Source organism: Alexandromys fortis, unplaced genomic scaffold (assembly GCF_014885135.2).
Source record: "Alexandromys fortis isolate MF-2015 unplaced genomic scaffold, M_Fortis_MF-2015_v1.1 scaffold_102, whole genome shotgun sequence".
NCBI classification, from domain to species: Eukaryota; Metazoa; Chordata; class Mammalia; order Rodentia; family Cricetidae; genus Alexandromys; species Alexandromys fortis.
In genome coordinates, this window is record NW_026067984.1 from 6,212,095 (window position 1) to 6,234,620 (window position 22,526).

Sequence of the window (22,526 nt, forward strand, 5' to 3'; positions counted from 1 at the left end):
TATATATATATATATATATATATATATATATATATATATGGAGAAACGAGGAGAATGAGGAACAAGAGAACAAGGAGAGGAGAACATCAGGGACCACCCAACCACCTAGACAGTCACGGTGAGAGAAAAAAAGAAAGGTATATAGAAATAGAGAAAGATAAAAGCCCAGAGGCAAAGGTAGTCGGGATAATTTAAGAAAACCTGGCAAGAAATAAGTCAAGATAAGGCCGGGTATTCATAACTAAGAGTAAGCCTCTGTGTGTGATTTATTTGGGAGCTGGGTGGCAGCCCCTCTCCTCCAAAAACAAAAACAAAAAACCCAAAAGATTTAAACACCCACAGTGCACCGTGCCAGGAAGGTTTTGAAAGAGGAAGATCATGCCACCTTTGCTGATACCATAGTGGTTGTAATGTAGTCATATAGTCATAGTTCAGCTGCAGAAGACTGTGAAATATGGTCTATTTGTGTGACTAGGAAGAAGAGGGAATAGATGTTTAGTGAGCCCCTTCTCCCATAGTTATCTAATAGGCAACTCAAATAAATCATCTTTAAAAACTAACGTTACCTGCTTATCTTCCTTTCCACCTCATTTCTTTTCCTGGTTCTGGGGATTGAGCATAGGGAGTTGTTTACCAAAGCATGTGCTGTACCACAAGCCATCCACTACCTTTAAAACTAAATTTTGGCTTCTTGAGGTTTCCTTTATCCCTGATGGCATACCACTTAGTGTCATTTTTCAGGTGTCTTTAGACAACCTTAAATTGAGATTTTTTTCTGCTCCTTTTCATATTTATTGCCCAATGTCTGTATTAGAGAATTTTAGGCAGTTTCCATAATGTATTCCTAGGACCATAATCAGAAAATATGAAATTTTAAAATTTGTATTGAAGATGCCTCTTATCTTTTGAAATTATTCCAGTAACTTTTCCCCCTTAAAATAGATATTTTTTCTCATACAGCATATGCTGATTACAGTTTCACCTCCCTCCACTCCTCCTGGTTCCTCCCACCTCACCTCTCATCAGATCCACTCCCTTTCTGTGTCATTAGAAAAGAATAGGCTTCTAAGAGAAAACAGCAAAACATAACAAAGTAAAATATAAAAACAAAACCCATCACAACCAAAGTGAAGGAAAAGTGCCTAAGAGAAGGCACAAGAAGCAGAGACCCACTTCTTCACACACTTGGGAATCCCATCAAAATAATAAGCTGAAAACTGTAATACATATGCAGAGGACCTGATGTGGACATGTGCGGGCCCTATGCTTGTTGCTTCAGTCTCTGAGTCCATCTAAGCATCGCTCAGTCAATTTAGAGCAACTTGATCTCCTGGGGGCAGGGGTGAAACGTGGATCTCCCTGGGAGGGGAAAATTTAGTAGATTTTATGGTTGTAGTGGGGGTTAGGGATGAACTGGAACTGGAGGATCAGGTAGGGGAGGGAAGGGGAAATGGTGGTGACAGAGGGAATGGAATGTGGATAAAGATAGTTAGAATTGAGGACCATTTGAAAACCTGAGTTGATGAAATGTCCTAAAATATGTGGAGGAGATACTAATGAAATATCCACATAATGGGGGAGATGGAGTCCCAACTGACTATCTCTTGTCCCCAAGAATTGGTTACAACCAGTTTAGATGTTGGCCAAAGGGGTCCTATGAAAATCCCCAAACAACCCAGATTGTTTCCTAAAGTATAGGTTGCTTTCTACAAACTGGTAAGACTCCATTGCTGAAGACAACATCTACACAACTCATTGAACATGGAGAGGTCTAGTTGGTACCTATGTAGAATCTTCATCCTAGCGCACTAGTAACTTTTTACTTATTTTCTCATTTCCAATGTTTCTTGCCTTAAATTTACTTGTTTTGGGTCCTCACGATCTCTGCAAAAATTGGCGTCATTCCAGGGATCCTGAACTGAAGGCTCAGGCAATGTTATGGACTGGAGGTAGGAGGGGAAGCTTGAGGTAGTGGGACAGTCTTGGTATAGACTCACTCAAAGTGGGTGAGAAATATCTGTAAGGTTTCCTCACTTCTTCCAGTAAGATTTCAGCAGGGAGGCCTGAAGAGGACCTAAATTCAGGCATCAGATAGAAACCTATGGTCAGGCTGGGAAGGCAGTACACAAAGAGTGTTACTGGCCAGGGGCCAGGAACTCTGATTGCCTTTCCCCAAAACTTACAAAGAATTGGCCGTACATCAAATCTGGTGCAGGGAAAGCTTTCTTCTCTGAAGCTGACAGGTTAAAAAAAAAAAAAAAAAAAGCCTTGGTCAGGCAGAGAGAGAGAGAGAGAGAGAGAGAGAGAGAGAGAGAGAGAGAGAGAGAGAGAGAGAGAGNAGAGAGAGAGAGAGAGAGAGAGAGAGAGAGAGAGAGAGAGAGAGAGAGAGAGAGAGAGCGCGAGCGAGCGCATGTTTTTAAACAGAAGCTAGACTCCTTTTTTTTTTTTTTTTTAAGATTTGGCACTCTCCAATTTGCAAATTGTTCTTTGGCTACTTCTTGCTTTATATTCTCCAGGAATTCTTGGAATACTAAGCTGTAGCCTGCTCTTGGTTGTTTCTTACTTGCTTAGCTTTTGCTTGTGTTATTTCCTAAGAAACAGTGTTTTTCCTTTTCTTATTTTCCTGGAAAACATCTGGCAATACTGTGTGCCAATTCGTTGGTGAAGAAGCCTGTCTCTTGCTTTACATTATTCCCTACCTCTGTGTTCCTGTTGCGCATTTTGCATGTAAATGTCTCTTCCTGCACGTATTTCTCTCAATGGACAATGAGGTTATTAAGAACGATGATTCTTCACTAAAAAAATGAAAACAAAAACAAAAATTGAACCTGAGATTCCTGGCACAGATTATTGTGCTGTCATTGATGAGCAATAAGTATTTGTTGATAAGCGAATGAGTGCAATATGAGTATTGCATTTCTAGCATCTTATGGCGAGCCTGGTATTTTGTATTTATCTCATTTTGTGTAGGACCAATTAAACATCTAATTCTAGTTTGCTGGACTTTGTACACTGATAAAAAGCTCTCTGAAAATCCTGTATGCTCTCTGTGTAGCATTGCAAATTTAACCTTCTTTCAAATACCCTTCTCAAGCATGTTCTGCTCTCCAATAGCTTTCCTAATTTCTTTCACCAGAGGTTAGCACACCTTTCGTTGTTTTGGGTTTTTATGCATACACTCTTAGGTGTTTAGTTTTCTCTTGGTCTTGGATTTTATGCCAAATAATGGTATGTTTATTTCATCCTTCTTGATTACTATGTATCTTAGGTTTCCATTGCTGCAATAAACCTTGGGGAAGGACTCTCAGATCACATTCTGTCACTGAGAGAATTTAGGGCAGGAATTCAGAGCAGGAACCAGTGGTGACAAGCTGATGCAGAGCTGTGAAGAAGCGTTGCTTACAGACTTGCTCAACTTACTGTTTTATAAGACCTAGGACTCCCAGCACAGGAGTGGTACCATCCCACATCAATCATTAATCAAGATAATACCCCATAGACTTGCCTACAGGCCAGTCTTTTGGAAGCATTTTCTCAGTCCTGGTTACCTCTTCTCAGATGACCCTGGCAGCAACTTTGTTTCAGATAACAATTTTTTAACAGTGTTGTATCAAGTTGACTTAAAGCTAGCCAGCACACAAGGTTTTGAGTATTTTGTGATTAGAGGCTGTGTTGTCTTTTTTTTTTTTTTTGTCTTTATGTTCGTGTATCTTTTATTTCAGTCAGGGTTTTTCCAAATAGTAGTGATACTCAAAAAATAATCTGTAAATGAATAAGACATGCAGGATTGATAACTGAGAGCCAGGAGGAAAAAAAAGTGAAATTCAGCAAAGGGGAAGAGGGGCAACAACATACTATCACTTCAAAATGTGAATAATTGCTGCAAAATTGAAAGAACCCGAATTTTTCCAGGAGATGACAGCAACTATTCAAACAACTGGCTTCCAACTGCTTTCAGATCCTGGAAGTGAAACTTAATAAGCCTTTTTCCCCCTGTGGATAGGAACACATAGTTTTTGCTAATGCTTTAATTTATCTAGGTTGTAAAGCACAGGACACATGTTTTTTTCTTTGCTAGTTTATATCAGTTATTTGATTCTTATATTTTTCTGAGAGTTTTGGATTAAACACAGGATGTATTAGATTATGCTAGGTTGTTCCTACATACAAAACTTTATTTAAAATTAAAATATTTTATTGTAGAGAATGGCATTTCTTTGCTTTTTTTGTCTTTATACTTTTTAACCGTGTTAAGAACAACAACAAATCTGAGGCCTCAGCTTGAGAAAAAGGAATATTCTAAATGTCAAACAGTCATCTATGTATGTGAGATTGCTTCTTATATGTTTTTAAAGCATCTAGATTTTCTATATTTTGGTAGAAATATTCAGAAAGTAATAGCAGCTTCCTATTGAGTGTTCATCTTGGTTTTTCTTCTCTGTTCGAAGTTATAGAATCTTGTATTTCTTCTTAGTGTAAAGGTCATACTGTTTTAGTACTGAGTGATGCCAATGCTGGTCAAGGTATGTATGTTATATTCTTTATTGGGATGTTTGTTGATAGTTTTTCAAAGAATGGAGATTCCGTTTAGTCTCATTCATCTCTGCCATTTTCAAAGAGAAGTTTAAGTGCATACCAATATAATAAATTGCTAAAATGAGTATTAGTTAGCTCAACATGAATATCCTAGTCAAACCAGTCTAAAACCATTTGAGTAATGGGGTGTCTTAGATGGAAGGAAGGTCACACTCCATTTATTATTAGCTAAATCGCTTTAATTTCTGAATTTCAGTTCTTCACCTGGAAAACATGAATTATAACTCAAATTTGTAAGGCTGTTTTTAGAATTAAATGAGGTCACCATGAAAACACTGATGATCTGCCTACAACATTATGGTTATGTTAATTACTTTCCTCATTGTCCTGGGAAAAAACTGATAAAATCAATTTAAGAAAGGAAGGCATTGCAGGGCGTGGTTGGGTAGGCCTTTAATCTCAGTACTTGGGAGGCAGAGGCAGGCAGATCTTTGAGTTCCAGACCAGCCTGGTCTACAGTGTGAGTTCCAGGACAACTAGGGCTACACAGAGAAACCCTGTCTTAAAAAAACAAAACCAACAAAACCATAAAAAAAAAACCAAAACAAAGAAAGAAAGACAGACAGACAGACAGAAAGAAAGAAAGGAAGGAAGAAAGAAAGAAAAAAAAAAGAAAGAAGCAAAGAGGAGAAGGAAGGCTTGTTTCTAAGAGTATGAGGTGGCTGGTCATATTCCATCAACAGTCAAGAAGCAGAGAGAGATGAATCATCCCTTTTATTTAGTCTGGGACCACAGCCTATGGAATGAGCTGCTAACTTTTAGATTAGGTCTCCTGTCTTGCTTAAACATTTTGAAACACCTATCATAGAGATACCCAGAGATACATTTCCATGACTCTAAAGCTAATTAAGTTGAAAATGAAGGTTAACTATTAAAATTAGTTAATTCTAGAAACATAATATAAAGAGCAAGACTCTGGCTCTGTAAGACCATTTTCTACATACACACTGTTCAGTCCAATGATGTTCTTTCATAGTCTCTTTTTTTTTTGTCTAGTGATTTATTGAAAACCTGGCACTAGAGAAATTCCTTGGAATTCACAAAGATGATCTCAGCTAAGACCCTAAGCAATAGAAGAGATGGTGCCCTGTAGTCAGACAGATGAATATCTTAAATATCACCATAGAACCTTTATCCAGAAACTGATGGAGACAGAGAAAAAAAAAATTGAAGAGCAACCTCACTCCAAGACTGGAAAGATACTCCCCTTCATGTATTAATGTTGCTGAAATGTCTATACTACCTAATGCAGTCTATATATTCAATATATTACCTATCAAAATACCAATAATGTTTCTCATAGAAGTAGGAAAAATAAAATTCTGAAATACAAATGGAACCACAAGAACCTGAATATCCAACAGAACAAAGCAGGAGGTACTGACTGCCTAACTTGAAAATGCGTCACAAATTTGTAATGATCAAACGTCAAGGTTTAGACATTTAAAAAGACGTACAAGGCAATGGAACAGAATAGAAATCCTAGATGAAAATTCACATATCTACAGCAAGTCAATTTTTTTAAATAAGATGCTGTCTTGGGGCTTCTGTTGCTGTAGTGCAATATGATGACCAAAATCAATTTAGGGAGGTAAAGGTTTATTTCTTTTATACTTCCATATCCCAGTTCATCATAGAAGGAGTCACGACAGGAATTTAAACAGGCCAGGAACCTGGAGGCTGGAGCCTGTTGTAGAGGCCTTGGGGGAGTGTTTCTTACAGGCTTGCTTTCCATGGCTTACTCTGTTTCTTTTAGCACCCAAGACTACCAGCCCAAGGGTGGCCTTGTCCACAGTGGGCTGGGCCCTCCTCCATCAATCACTAATTTAGAAAATTCCCTACAGGCTTGCCTGCATCCTGATTTTTATGGAAGCATTGTTCTCAGGTGACCTTTCCACTTGAGATGACTCTTGATTGTTTCAAGTTGACATAAACTAGCTAGCATGGGTGTTAAGAACATCCATTGGAGAAAGGATAGTTTCTGTAATAAGTGGTGTTTGGAAAATAAATTCATACTAAGAAGAGTGAAATTATTCTATTTCTCACCTGTTAACAAAAGTCAACTCTGAGTGAACCGAAGACTCAAGTCTACTTACTTCATGTCAGGCCTTAATAATAGCAAGGATTTTCCTTTAGAAAGTCTCTGCTGGGATTCACAGTTGGAGGCTTTGGTTTTAACTGTGTTCCTTGCCCCTTTCATTAAGATGACACAGTGCATGGATTGCCTTCCTTGACTCACAGTTGGTACTTACTAAGCAGAGGTTTTCACTAATGTTTTCCTATCTGCATGAAGGCACCATGGATTTCAGTTTGTGAGCATGCATTCACTCACATTGTATGATACCCTATTCTACCTGGCCATTATTTCACTGAGATTTATGCGCAGGCTGAAACCCTTACAGAACATGGGCCCTTCCATCTTGTAGCTGACAGTGCATTGAAAATGTTCACTGTTTTTAAGGAATTATCATTTATTTAAGTTGTAGCTAATGTCTACCGTGAGTTTTTAAAATATGGAAATTGAAGCGTTCCAGATACAGGAATTTTAAAATACTTGGTTATACAAATCGAAGAACAAAATATGATGTGCTAAAATTCTCCAGGATGTGAGCTCTGCTCTGCCTGGAAGAATTTATTGCTGACTTCTGTTAAGGCCATCAAGATTTATCAGGTATTGTCACAGCAAAGTGGGTAAGATGGAAAACGGAAAAGTTTTCTAAAAGTATTGCATTGTGACAGCTTTCCTTTCTAAAACTAGCTTTCTTTTTTTGACATAGATTGAAGTTACTTTAACATGACACTAAAAACCAGTAGATAACAGTCACATACATCCAATCGTTTGACAGTAGATGTTAATTCATTGCTGTTAAAGTATTTGGGGTACTTATATCCATAACACTGATTTCAGTAATTAATGCTATCTGAAACTATTTTACTCTAGTAAAACAGCATCTTTGAAACAATCTATATTAATAATTCAGCTTGAGCTTAATGAATTTATTCAGACTAATTTAAGTGTTTTTTATACATGGTTAATTAAAAAAAATGCCTCACTTTGATTACAGAGCTCCTCCTGAGGTGAGCACTCGTTCCTGCAGCAGGCGATAGCCACTGTGCTCTGACCCCCATTATGGGTTTGGGCTTGACAGAGAGAATGAAAAGACTCAGTGTGGTATGGGAAGGGGCAGCGTAGCCTGCCCGGAGGACACGTGAGTTGTGTGTCATGCGATGACACAGAAGGAGCACTGCATTTTCTACAGCACACTGTCTACACAAAATTTGCTCTGAAAAGTCTCTTTGGAGTTGTGATGCTCACTAGCTGTATAGAAGAGTCTCTGCGCAATCACACATTAGTTCATGAATTTTTATTTATTTTCATATTTATATTCTCCATGGAGTCATCTTAATAAATTTTTGTTTCAAACACTGTCTCAAGGTGAATATTTAATAATTAGGATTAGAATATATTTTAATCTTGTGTTAGATTACATACCCATCCATTTACTGTATTTTAATTTCCTGATTAACTTCCTATACTTTCTCTAAAGAGAACTAAACTTTAAATCTCATGTAATTTGTGTGTGCAAAATAATAATCAGATTCTACATGTTACACTGTACATTTAGTGAATGAATATAAATTCTGCCTTACTGTTTTTTTTAATACTTCCTTTTTGGCTAATTCACAGTTGGTTCACTATAATGCATCTATGACCTGATGCAGTCACTGATACAGTAAATCAATCATGTATTGATGCATGAGTATATTTACTTCTCAGAGTTCAGAAGTCTTTTCAGTTTTGTTACTACAATGGAGAGTCTCTATTCCACATCTTAAATTTGGAAGTAGCATTTTATATTCTTTTATGTAGCTTGTCCTGATACATAAAAGGTGTTGTGTCTACAATGACATGTATGTGAAGGGATATTGTGTGTGTGTGTAAGAAAAAGAGAACTACAAAAGTTATAGATAACTGAATTGAGCACAAAACAGTTGAGTGAGGCCACCAGACCAGAAATACATATGTCAAATGCTGTCTCTTATTTCTGAATCTCAGCTTTGAATCTTCAGATATGTGTGTTCATTTGGAATATCCATAGAAGTCATGAAATTAATAAGGGCCTATAGGGTTGGGAGAGATAAGCATATTGGTATAAAGGGGAATGGTGGATCAGAAAGGGGTAAATAAAAAGTGGGTCAGGAGTACAAGGAATGCACTAGGGATAACTAACATTAAAGGCATTTAGAAAAAGTCATATGGAAATCTATTACTATAGAAGATGTCATTTTTGAGGAGCAAGCAGCCTTGTTTTTGAGAGTGTAACTTACTGGTCATTGGGGCTTGCTGATTAAACTAAACCCGCTGACTTGTGAGCCCCAGCTATCTGAGTGTCTCTGTCTCCTTTGCACTGGTATAACAAGCACACATCACTACTCCTAGCCCTTTATATGAGTGATGTTGATTAAATTCAGGTTTTCATATTTTCAGGTCATGTATGTCACTGACTTAGCAAAGTCACCAGCCTTTGTGAAGGTCTATCTATCTATCTATCTATCTATCTATCTATCTATCTATCTATCTATCTATCTATCTATCTATCTATCTATCTATCTATCTATCCATCCATCCATCCATCCATCCATCCATCCATCTATCTATCTATCCATCTATAGAATGCAGTTGGTTGATTTATAAAAGCCCATTATACTTACATGGTTGTTCTAACTTCAGACTTTGGAATTTGGTCAAAGAATGAAAAAAAAAAAAAGATAAGCAAGCATTGAATTTCAGGACTATCATTAACTTTTTAAAGCCAGAGAGTCTCTAAAATGAAAGACTTTTAGTACTTAGAGATTGTGTTCCACAGTGTGATATATGGGTGTGTTTTCACATCCGTATGTATATTCACATGGCTGTGTGTACCTGGTGTGTGTGGGGGAGTCAGAAAACCATAACGGATGTCTCCCACTATTGCTCTCTACCTTGTCCTTTGAGGCAGGATCTCTCACTCAATCTGGAGTTCTCGGACTTGGTTAACTGGCTCCAGAGATCTTTCTTCATCTTTGCGTCTCCACCTCCCAGAGCTGGGGTGACAGGCAACACGCCTGGAGCCACGATATTTATGTGGGTGCAGAGGATTCCAGCTTGGGTTCTTAGGCTTGTGCGGTGGTCACTTTATCCACAGGCACCTCCCCCTCTGTACAGGTACATCGTGTCTTCTGAAGTATTCAGTATTCCAGCTCTTACCAAACATAGGCTCATACCATCAGTTTGAATATCTTTGGAATCTTACTGAAAACAGGACTAGGTCTACTGCTATGTAAATGACTTTAAATATGCTAGTAATTCCTAACATCGTGAAAAAAATGTGCGTGTGACTTTTTTCCCTTCAAGGAGTTAGATAATGCCATTTTCCACCAATGTGACTAATTGCTAGCTAGTTGTTGATAGGAAGTACATTCCTCTAGGACTTTATATGCTACTTTACATTGAACATTGATTTCTGTGGAGCCTCTGGAAAAAAATGTTTTGAAATTATCGGTCTCTTTTGGAATCCCCTTGTTTATTAAACATAGATTCTTTTCTTATACAATACAATCTGAATGCAGTTTCCCCTCCTTCTCATCCCCGGTCCTCTCCCATGCGGATCCACTCCCTTTATGTCTCTCATTAGGAAAGAACAGACTTCTAAGAAATAACAACAAAACATAAAATAAAATTTGCAATAAGAGAAAAACAAAAGCTTAGTGATTTTTAAAAATACTTTCTATGTACATGTTCTGAAATGAGTGATACTAGCTCTGTCTTCAAATTTTCTTAACCAAATGGTGTTGAGAAAATGCTTTTTAAGTGATAATGGGTCCAGTAGTTTATAAATATAGGAGTTGCTAATGTGCACAGCTCCTTGTTTGGACTGCATCTTAGTATTTTTAAAGTTTTAATAAAATATTCATATTTGAGATATACAGACATATAACTAACAAATTAAACCTATCTTTACAAGCTTTTCCTATGTGATTTAATGTTCAGTTCCTAGTGTGTTGTGATTATATTTTGTCAGCCCAAAGTCACCGGTTTGGCTTATATTTTAAAGTAATTTTATGGACTTATAAATAGCTATTTTATTTTTATTTCCTTTTTACTTTGGTTAATATTCATATGAACAGTCTGAGTTACAGGCCAATTTGTGAATAATTTCATAGTTTGTACGAATTTCTGCTACGTAATAAACATTACTCTGCAAGTGCTTTAGTAGACATTGGATTTGGCTTCACTATATGCATTATAATGAAATCTATTGTTGCCTAATTTAGTAATAATTTTGTCATAGCAAGTTAACATCTCTTATAATTTTAATTGTTATCAAGAAGAATGACATCATTTACTTGGACAGAAAATGTAGAAAGATGGATTAATGACAAATTAATAATTTACTACCTTTGCATAAAACTGAAGCATAAGGTATTAGAAGGATTGATGGCACAAAAGGTTAACAAATTTTAGCAGCTTTCATTAGCTTTATACCATCATATGTTTGTGGTACTGACTGAAATAGGCTATATAGCAAATCTCAGTCTAGGGAACTAATTACTTGTGCCGATTGCTGCACTGATGAATAGACCCTCATTGTATCATTCCCCTGAAGACAAGGAGCAGCCTGTGATTCACGACTGCATCCTGGCTGATATTTGATAATAATTTTAACAGATAAATGTAGGAAGGCAGAATGATGAAGTGCCTATCCAAGCTCCATGACTCCCAAAGCCATGCACACAACCATCTGGGTACTGTCTCTTTTCTTCTCAACTAGGGGGATTTCATTTCATTAACTGAACTCGAACAACTGTTCTCTTTTGCTTGTATATCTAGTTTGTATATATCTTATATTTATTTTTAAATTGTATTATTGTATTAGTTTTGATTTAAAGCTTAGGTACCAAAGCAATGAAATAAAGAAAGAATAAGTGAGTTTCAGTTTTCCTTTTTTGAAGACTATAATGCTCAAACATTTTTGTATTTCATTTTTATATTATTGCTCCTTTTTGGGCATGACCAAAATCAACAAAGGAAGTGTTTGATGTTCTCATTGTCTCTTTTATATTCTCTGAAATGGGCATTGGATTCCTACTGTTTTAAAATATTTTCTTTAAGTAATATACTCTTTGTTGTTCATGCTTTTACAACTTAATTTTTAACCAATAAAGTATACTTGTTACAAATTTATTTTTCTAGATGGTATCTTTAAAACATCATAACAAGGTTGACTTTATTTGCGTATTTTAGGATAGTCAGCTGGTAAAGAGTATTTGTCATAGCTGACAGGTACAGTTTTATTAGCTCATGAAATACAAGTAAGATTTTTTATTAGTTATTCCTGCAGAAGTTTTAATTATAAATATGTTTTTATTTCATTTTTGAAAGTTACAGGTTTTCATGCTATACATCTTTAGTGTATAAATATATTCTCCTGAGTTGTAACAGAAATAAACCTCTATATGAGTATTTTCCTTATAAAATATTTCCAGCATTCTAGGACATGAGTATTTAACAGCAGAGAAAGTTGACATTTATGTGTTGCCATATAAAAGATCTATGTAATTGGGGAAAATATCATAGAACTTGGATTTTAAAAATAAATTTCCAAAAGTATGCATTCAATATAGTAATTATCGCACATCATATAGCATGTAGTTTTTAATTAAATAGAATAACAGGCTACATAAAACAGAAATTCAATCTGATTTGCCTGAAAATAGATTGCTGTTTCACTCCACAAGAATGGTTTATTTAAAAACAGTAAATGGAGAAGAAATGCATTTTCTTGTGTTGTTCTAAGCCTCAGGGGCTAAATGTAATGAATATTTTAAGAGATTATTTTAATTAAATTCCTGCACATCTAAACAGAGTAATATTTTATTATCACATACATAACCATGTAACTGAGATATTCATTAAAGTTAACACTTTCTGGACCAAGAATTCATCGTATGATTTACTGACCTTGTGCAAAAAGGCACAAATTAGGAAGAAAAATGAAGGGGGACAGACTTTGATTAATATAGGTAATGCTATACCATATTTATAATAGCCTTTTCCCTATTCTCGTTTATAAATGCAGCCACAGAGAAAGGTGCCCTGCTGAGGCTGAAATGAGGCTGAAATCAGAGCACATGCCACGAGAGTGTGGGGAAACTGATCACATTGTCAGCAATTCATTTCAAAATGATGTATTTAGTGCTCGTTTCACCTTCCAAGAAAAGGAAAAGGAGTTCCTTAGACTAGAAGGTGATATTGTTATTTTCAAGGACATACCTAAGTTAAAGATTGCAGAGTGTGAGATGGAGGGAGAACTAAGAGGAAGGAGAGGGGGAAAGGCAGAGCAAACAAGGAGAGCTCTATGCAGAAAGTCCGTGCTTCCACGCTGTTTGATAATTGCTAACATATGTGGCGTCTCTGTTTCATTGTAGTCGTCCTCGTGAGTTCTGGCGCCTTGACTACTGGGAAGATGACTTGAGGCGCCGGCGACGATTTGTGCCTAACCCTCTAGGATCGACACATCCTGAAGCGACACTAAAAACAGCCGTGGAGCATGGTCAGTGTTTAAGCCTTCCCTTCCAGTAGTAGTGGTACCACACTTGGTGAAAAAGAGTTCAGCTTTTTAATTACAGGGCACGGCAGAGCCGTCCAACACCACATTTAACAGTGCCTGGCCCCACAAGGGGAGGGAGACGCACTTTGTATAGGATCCCATGAAATTATGGTGTCAAGTGTACTTATTTGTTACAGTACACATACAAAACTTAGTTAACATGAACCATTGTTTCAAAGTACAAGGCTAAAGTATTTGTCCTTTTAAGCAACACTTTCTTTCAGCTTTGAGTAAATGAATCCTGCAAGCCCAACTTGAATTCGTGAGCATAAGAAGCACGTAATTTACAAACTAAATAGGTTTCCGGGTACTGTCCTGTATGCACAGTTCTCCTCCAGCAGGGGTGTGATAATAAATGTCCAAGTGCCTCAGTACTTGCTAAACCTTGATTTGCAGTTGTGATTGATGGTCATGGACAAGAGAATAGACATTATTTTCATATGTTCCTATTCGGTACCAACTTGTTTTCAGAGCTTAACAAAACACTCCCCGTCTTTGTTATGAAGCATATGATGGTGATTCAGTTTAGGTAGAAACTGAAACAGCCAGACAGGGTCTCTTGCGTTGGAAATATGCTTTGTGTAGTCAGAGAACAATACTTGCGACTCCACAAAGTTCTGAAAGCCAGTTAAAACATAATAAGGAGAAACGCCCCTCTCTATATTAAAATTACTTTATTTCTGCAAAATATAAATTGGTTAAGGTGGATATCATCTGACCCCTCATTAGGATATTCATTTAACATGCTGCAGTTTGTAATTAAATGGCAATGAATGCCACAAATAAATAAATGTTAAATCATATCCAGTAGAGATATTAAGAATTTTTTTTGATTTCTATTGTTTTTAATTGGCACAAAGAAATCATGTATTTATGCGGTATCATGCCATGTTTCAATGCAGGTGATGATATTAAGAATTTAGATTAAACATCTGTAGTCTTGGGTTTGGCCTCAGTCAGGCCGTTTAACCTCTGGCACTCGTCCTTAAAGAGCCATTTCTGGAAGAAAATGTCTACAATGTGTCATCAGATAGAACACCGAGTGTGACATCGGTCTGTTAAAATAAATGATCTTACCGAGAATAGTCAATAACAACGTGATCTAAAAGCAGTAATAGTCTCTGGGCCCTGTGTCTTCAACTCCGGGGGGGTGGGGAAGGGGAAGAGATGTCGAATTGATTAGCCTGCTTCGCTGTGAAGGTTCATGCTCTTTTTGTGTGGTGGTGTAGACTTCAGAGTTACACATTTTTCTCTCCTTTAACTTTTGTGGTTAATGATACTATTGATTAAGAAAAGTTTGCAATTTTATCCTTTTCTGCCATGCAGATTTTGTTGGGTGTGTTTAAATTTTAATAACATTTTTCTATTGTAAACTCTCACTTAACAGTAAGTTGTGAGTTCTGGCGTCTATGGTAACCATATACTCTTTCCTTTTACATCAGGAAGGGTAGGGTTTGGTTTATAAAATTACATATTGGAAACTGATTATCCTTTATTCTCAAGTATCAGTAACTGGATCCAAAATGCAGTAGTATAGGTTAAATATAGAAGTCATTTAAATATATTCCTATACAAATAGTAGTACATTTTACCACTTTGAAGTATTAGGTGATTCTTACTGGATAAATTTTAATTATTGTTGAACCTCACCTTTTAAATTAAAATGTTAACTTTTTAAATTCTAAGCACCTGCAGTAGTATTTATTCACAATACCTAAGTAAGATTTTTGGCTATTTAGACACAGATGTCATTGTACTTATTCTAGGTCGTAATTAAATGTTAATATATATCTTTATTTGATTGTGAATATTTGATAGAATCAAAGGTATACTATGTGATTCTTTTATTTACTAATATCTTATATAAATTGTATAATGATTAACTGTAAAATGCATGGAACATTTATTAAAAAAACAGCCAGATGTGTGTCCCGCAGCGGTATTATGATTAAGGATATAGATTATGTTTGATACAGTATATTTATTACTTGCATGTTAGATACCTATTTAGTATAATCTTCGGTAAAAATATAAAAGCTATATTTTATTCTTTGTGTGTTTGTATTATTTTAAATGACAAAGCACACAATTCTGAAACTCAACATATAGATTGTAGTGTATTTGATGTCAGCATAATTTATGCTAATATGATATGAGCAAAGAGCTTAATTTTTAACTTGATTTTATTAAGTCAAATAACTTATCAAGTTGGCATTCAATCTTGGTCTTGTGTTAACTGTGAAATTTTGTCTTTGAATACTTCCTACAACGCAGTAGGAGCTGTTCCGTGGCTGCTGTGTGGGTGTTATACTGCTTATGACTTCTTTTACTTATAACTCATTTATCTAAGGAGACAGACATTTTAAAAATGCAGAATCTTGGAACATCTTGAGTTGTATTATCATTACTAAAGAAAGGCATCTGAATAGAATTGCCGCTGGATATTAGTGATGTATTTTGGTAGTGTGAGCCATCTTTTTTACAGATTGATTTGGTTTGAAGGAAAGCCTCTGGTGTAAAGGTGGCAGAGTAAATACCTGAAGAGTGATGTTCTCTGTTGGCTCGATCAATACCAGCCCCATGACTCTACTTCTGGCTACCTTCTAGTTAAAAACAAATTTTTTAATTCTGACAATTTAATTGCCCTTCCCAAGTTCACATTAACTTGCTTGGGGAAAAGAGCTTTAGGTAATTTTTCAAGCAGAGACCCTCCAAAGTGGCTATTTATAAAAGTCGTGTTATAATGGGAGATTCTTTTAACTTTGCAGAAGCTGAATCACGTTTTAAAATTAAAATGAATATTTTTCTCTTATGAGTAAATGTTGTTCATGGATATTAGCATCAGTGAGAAAAGATGGGGAATTGGGTCTTGAGGACATTTTCTTCTATTTACAGTTTTCACATTTGCTGTAAGTCTGTCATAATGGTTCCTCGCGTATTTCCAATGCACCGAGTCCTGTGTGCCAGTTCTTTACGATCAGAGTGTTTCAGACCTAGAAGGTCCTGAGGCTCACGTCTAGCCTTTTTATTTAGAGATAAGGAAACTGAGGTAAGGAAGGGCACACACAGCACTGAAGCCCAGTTTAGCGAGGACCCGGTGGGTTTTCAAACCAGTGTCATTGTCTTCATGGAAGCTTAATCCTCAAAGCCATGTAAGATATGTTTAAATGATAGATTTTCTGTAACTCAGCTGTTAAAACTGTTTAGTACCAGAATCTGATTTAATCCGAGACATTTTTGTTTGTAAAGAGTGTGCATGATGCCAGAAGTATATGTGGAGTATTTAGCATAGCTTTAAGAGTATGCTGTTAATATAGAATGCTACTAAAACCCATTTGGATTCCTAAGGATAACAAATCATGAAAAGATCCTAAATCAGACCATTTTCCTGGTAGTTTCAGCAATGTTGTTTACTGTTGTTCTCTGTGAGATTAGTGTACACCAGGTGTTAGATCTAAAACTTTTAGGGAGCCCACTATCATTAGGGTGAGTGCTTGGATTAAAAAAAAGTATCCTTTGTACTTTCAGGCAGTTTTTCTAGAGTATTTTTTATTGGCTCGAAGCCCTGAGGAAATAAACTATAGAGAAGGTCTAATCAGAGAAGGTAATAGCTGACTGAGATACTCTGTGTCACTGCTCAGAGTACAGTTACAGCATTTGCTTCACAACACACTCATGATGCCCATATTCATTTTGTGTGTTTGATGTCATATCTTTAATCCAATTGTAATTTTGTTTTCTGAAACAAAGTAGCTCTTTCTTAAGACATAAACCTCTTTCCCTGTAACATGGACTACTGAAGACTCTTGTTCCTTGCTCAGTGGATGTTCGATAGAAAATTTATATTTCCCGTGTTTACAGTTATATACTTTAATTTTACTTACCTGCTCTGATGTATAGATAGATACATAACTTCATGACGGCATCTTACTCTCAAGAACGTGAATTTTGTATTTTGGGCACCAGCCTCTCTTTTAGGCTTCTCTTAGCTTCAGTGAAGTAAAAATATTTTAATAATGCCACTTTGAATAAACTTCTTTAATTCTGTGTTACAATGTAGTTGATTACTAATTTAGCTTAAATATTAAAATAAAATATGGCATTAGATAAATGTAGTTAGTTAAGTTACTAAAATACGAACAATGATCATGTTCAATAAAATTTTTAATAGCAGAAATTATCTGACTTACACTTTAAATTTGAAACAACAGTATGTTCCTATTTTCATCCAATTAGGCATTTATACTTCAGAATAATTGATACTTATTTATCATTGTTGATTGACTAAAAAAGCAAATTTAAGTTAAAACTAGATCCTTCCTTAGAACATATAAACATGACAATTATCTTTTACTTTATGCTTGGGAAAGTTTTGTTCTAATTTTGAAGAAAGAATTCCCTAGCAGAAGGCTATTAGACCACTGAGGACTGGGCCCCCGCGCATGTGGTGTGTATTAGAGAACTGTTGGTAATTTTACTGCTGCTCGCTTAAAATCCTCCAGGGGGAGTTAATTACAGGAAGGCCATTCTAAATATCAGTAAGCTGCATACTTTCTAGGACAAGAGGTTTTTCAGTTGAGATTGAACAATTCCAGAATCTGGGCTTGTAAAAATAAGTAAATAAATAAATTAAAGTGGCTCTTTGTATGCATTTAGTGCACTTTACTGCAGAAATTTTTTTCACAAAACTATTTAATTCAAATGTTGCTTTGTTTTAGTATGAGTCAGCATGATGAGAACATATTTAAAAACTTTCAAGTCCCAGTTGGGTAGGATAGCACTTTATATTTTTAGCAGCTATTTAAAGGAAGGAATTTATTTATCGAACTGTTTTAAGCCATTGCATATTGCTACCAAGAACTGTGTTTTTTGTAAATATTTACAGATTAAATGGCTTTCCTTTTCAAATAAACTTGGTTTACTTCATGATCTGTATCGCAGTGACCCTGTAGGATGTAGTGGATGCAATACTTTATCTCTCGTTTGATATCAAATTTAGCTTTTGAATTCTTACTTGGTCTTGATATCAAATTTAGCTTTTGAATTCTTACTTGGTCTTTTAAATTCACCACGAGAAGCAAAGAATTAGTAAATTAAAAAGACATTCATATTTGCACAGTGGTTTTTCTTTTCTGCTGTCTTCTGTCCAAGAGCTGGTGTGGGACAGGGGCTTGACCTCAAAGTCTAGCACCACCAGGCCTGTTTGTGTGTCTTGTCTGCAGTCACCATGGGTCCTTTTACCTTAGGCAAATCATATAACCTCCCTGGGTCTGTTTGCTCACCTGGAATCAAGGCATTAGAAGGCTCCTAAGGGTGAAATGAGTTAAGTGTGTAAAATATTTTCATCATATAGTAAGTGCTATGTAATATTATCCTTATTTGTTGTATTTTTGCTTTGAAGAGAGTTATAAATTAAAAAAAATAAAAAGAAAGTAGCTCACCAGTTCTGTACCAAAATCTAACTGGTGAACGAAAATGTCTTATAATTTAGTGTGTAAGGGGAGCTTAGATGCTTTCTTTTGAGTTTCTCACTAGACAGTTTTTGTTCTTGTTTTTTTTTTTTTTTTAGTCAAGTTGCTTATATGTTTGTAAGATCTTGTTTGAATTAAGACAATTTTTATTTTAGTGTAGGGAATCTATATTATTTATTGTAAACAATGTTAAAAAACCATAGTGCTGTTTTTTTAAATGATAGTAATTAGTATGTTTCCCTGTAGGTTTTGAAAAATAAAGGAATTTTAATATTAAATATTAAACATTTAATATTAAACTTTTCAAATATTTACTGAGATTTCCATTTGTACACCTTACTATGCTATATTGCAGAGTTGAAAAAAATGAAATTTTATTTACTTGTACAATGCATTCAAAGCTAAATACAGAACGTTTCTTCCTATGACTTCCTTATTAAATATAAAACCCTCATATTCCATTTAGTGCCATAAATCTTACATGTTAATGATATACATGATTAATTCACAATAAATATAAAATAAAACATCACTCTAAACCAGTGGTTCTCAACCTTCCTAATGCTACAATCCCTTCTTACAGTTTCTCATGTTGTGGTGACGCCCAAACATAAAATTATTTCGTTGTTACTTCATAAGTGTAATTTTGCTACTGTTATGAGTCGTAATGTAAATATCTAAAATACAGGATATTTGATATGCGTCCCCCAAAGGGATTGCAACCCATAGGTTGCGGAAGGTCGCATCAAACCATGGCTTTATTCTTTGAACCTTATACTGGGCAGAAACCGTGGTAGGGCAAAAGCCTCACCATTGGATTTCCCTATCAGTAGCCCCAGCCTGGGTGGATCAGGTGCTTCACATCCCTAGCTGGAAACAGGTCCTGAACTTTCTCTTCTGTGACACTATTCAGAGAAATTGAAGGCTAGGAAGGACACACCATTCTTTGAGCTTTTTCAAACAAGCCCTAGCTGATTGTTGGCTTTTCTGGGGAAAATTGCCGGCTGGGAGCACCAGAGTGGCGCTGGCGAGCCAGTCAGGTTCGGGTGCTTGCCTTCCAGCTGCAAGGTGGTTCCTTTCTTTGGTTCAGTTGCCCTTCATTCCCTGGCCTTGTTGCCCAGAAGCCTCTCAGCCTACTGTTCTGTTATGATTGCCCCCGGGGTGTCTTAGCCCTTTAGTTTAAACAGCAGAGGAGGGAGCAAGGAGCCTCTGCTTGCTTGCTACAGAACCTCTCTTAATATTTGTGTTAGTATCGTGGGCAGGGGAGGATGTGTGAAACTGTGGTTGAGGGCCCTGGGCAGGAGGAGGAGGGAATGAAGAACAAAATGCAGCTGCTGGAGCTTTATTAGTGTCCCAGAGGGCTTTGGGGTTTGGACCTCCATCCTCATTGGCTGGTGTCCCTCCAAGCGCTGACCACTCTTGTGGACACTCCCTGGCCCTTTCCAAATACATTCCAGGGTAATATATTCAGAGGAATGAATGGCTCCTCATTATTTTTCCATATTAAATAAGCATTGTTTCCTAGACTGGGTTCTGATTTTTTTTCCACTAAAGAACAAATTGCGGGGGAGGGGAGGCTGCTTCGGAATCCTTTCCTGCTGTAACTATAAGTAAATAAATGGCTGGGTGAGCAGTGCAAGGGTCAGATTTAATGGGATTAAGGTGCTTGTTCAGGGTAACATTACACTAGCTTGGGGAATCGAGTTTGTCAGAAGGAGCGTGTGTGCCATCCTGGTCACTTTACCCACTCTCTGGCTACGTACCCTTCCCGTAGCCCGACCCCTCTCTCTGCCCGTGTTCCTCCACTGCTGATGGACAGCATTGTTTCCTTTTCATTTCAGCCGCAGATGAAGACATCCTTGCTAAAGGAAAACAGTCCATCAAGAGTCAGGCTTTAGGAAATCAGAACTCTGAAAACGAGGCCCTCCTGGAAGGCGACGACGATACTCTGTCATCCGTGGATGAGAAAGATTTAGAGAATCTTGCCGGTAATTCAGTGGCTGCGCAGATATTTCAGCTGGCTCTGGGACAATGAGCATCTAATTACTTACTTTTTCAGCTGTGACCACTGGGACTACCAAGCCTACATCCACAATTACATTAACTAGAAATTGGTTTTTGTTCTTCCCAGTGTTTCTCCCTTCATCTGCTATAATTCCTCCTGGTTTTTTTCTTATTCTTCCCAGTCCTCTGACCTTCCTGATCTTTTTCTTTATGTATAATTTTCATTGAGACAAAAAAATTAAAAGCAGCCACAACAGAATTGCTGCATGTATCCTTTGGAAGTTGCTATACTCTATAAAATAAGTGAAATTCTGCCAACTGTTTTCTAAACAAAAGTTGGAGTCTGTTTGTTTTAAATATAGACTCTTAGGGAAATACATTTAAGTCACTCAAAAAGTGAACCCCAAGAATTCCATGGGATTTATGCAGTTTGATAATATAGGAATCTTGATTTATACTTAGCAAATTCTCACTTTTATTTTCCTTGTGGAAAAACATTCATTTGTTTGGCTTTAAGTCATTCATTAAAAGATGTTTTACCTTTGGGGTCTGTGGTTGTAATTATTATTATTAATTACTTGTTTTTCTTGAGGAAAATATGAAAAAGCACATAGTTTTTATGTGTGAAAATTACATAGTTGGCATTTCATTGATTTTAAGAGAAAAGGTATTTGAAAGCTTTCATTTGACAATACACCTCCAACCTTGTGCTACCTTGCAGGGCAAACATAGTGAAAAACAATGCTTTCATGACTGCAAACCTCTGAAAGTAGAATAAAATTAATTGGAGTGCGCCTGTTCAGGGGCCTTGGTGGGAATGGAGGTTAAGGAGGGTTCTCTGTTCTTCACATCCACTTATCCATCTCCTTCCTTATTTTACCCCTATTCTTATGACTAACGATGTGTTCTCACAGTAATAGAGGTGAAAGGGAGTTTAATTATATAATCTTGACAATGGCAATGGGATTAAGAAGTAATCCACACTAATAAAGTGGTGTGGGTTTGAAATGAAGTGGAAATTGTCAGGGGTCTTCTGTAGAATCTAGACGGCACCAGCTTCTGCAGCTGTCTCCTTACCCTGTAATTGAATGTCTGAGAATGATTGAAAAAATGTTATTTCTGCTCAGGATTACATGCTAATGTACAGAGGGCAAAAGGAGACAGCAAAAGAACACATAGATGCTTATTTCATCCATTTACAGGGATGAGCTTTGGGAAATCATGACTGTTTTGAAGCTATCTGCTCCCCATCTGCAAACACAATGCATTTGTACATTGGGAATAGAGGGCAAAGCCTGCTCTGATCTCCGCAGAGCATCCCTCCCTTTGTCCTACTGGCACACATTAAGATTGATGTGAGATTAAGGACCATCACACTTCAAGCAATCGATGGAAATGTCAATTCATCTGGATTTTGAAACACTTATTCACCCATTGACCACCTGAATAGGTGCACCTTGTTTATAGGCACTATATTAATTCAGAATTATAAATGCCAGTCTTCTTGACTCTTTTCTTGTACAGTATTTGTACAATGAGAAATTGTTGTGGGATTTCATATTTGCTCTGAATCTGTGTCCAGGTATGTGTGTGTATGTGTATACATACATACATACATACATACATACATACATATATTAATTTTAGTCCCTCCTTTAGGGTTAGCTGTAAGGTACCTAATGCTGTTCTGTCTATAGTGCATCTATTGTTTTCACTGGCAGTCTTATTTGTCTCTTTGATAAGCCCTGTGGAGATTTGATTATTCCAATAAAAATTCATTCACTTGGAAACCCACCCTCCAGCT

At 36.5% G+C, this 22,526-nt stretch overlaps 1 protein-coding gene across 3 annotated transcripts in view; it reads left to right on the forward strand.

Annotated features, from left to right (window-relative positions):
• The window catches only part of Lrba (LPS responsive beige-like anchor protein), a 468,170-nt gene that overhangs the window by 237,661 nt on the left and 207,983 nt on the right, over nucleotides 1–22,526 (forward strand). For all 3 annotated transcript variants that reach the window (XM_050158812.1, XM_050158811.1, XM_050158813.1), the window contains exons 38-39: nucleotides 13,066–13,190; nucleotides 20,560–20,706. In XM_050158812.1, the coding sequence (XP_050014769.1) occupies nucleotides 13,066–13,190; nucleotides 20,560–20,706 (272 nt within the window). The remainder of the gene's footprint in view (nucleotides 1–13,065; nucleotides 13,191–20,559; nucleotides 20,707–22,526) is intronic.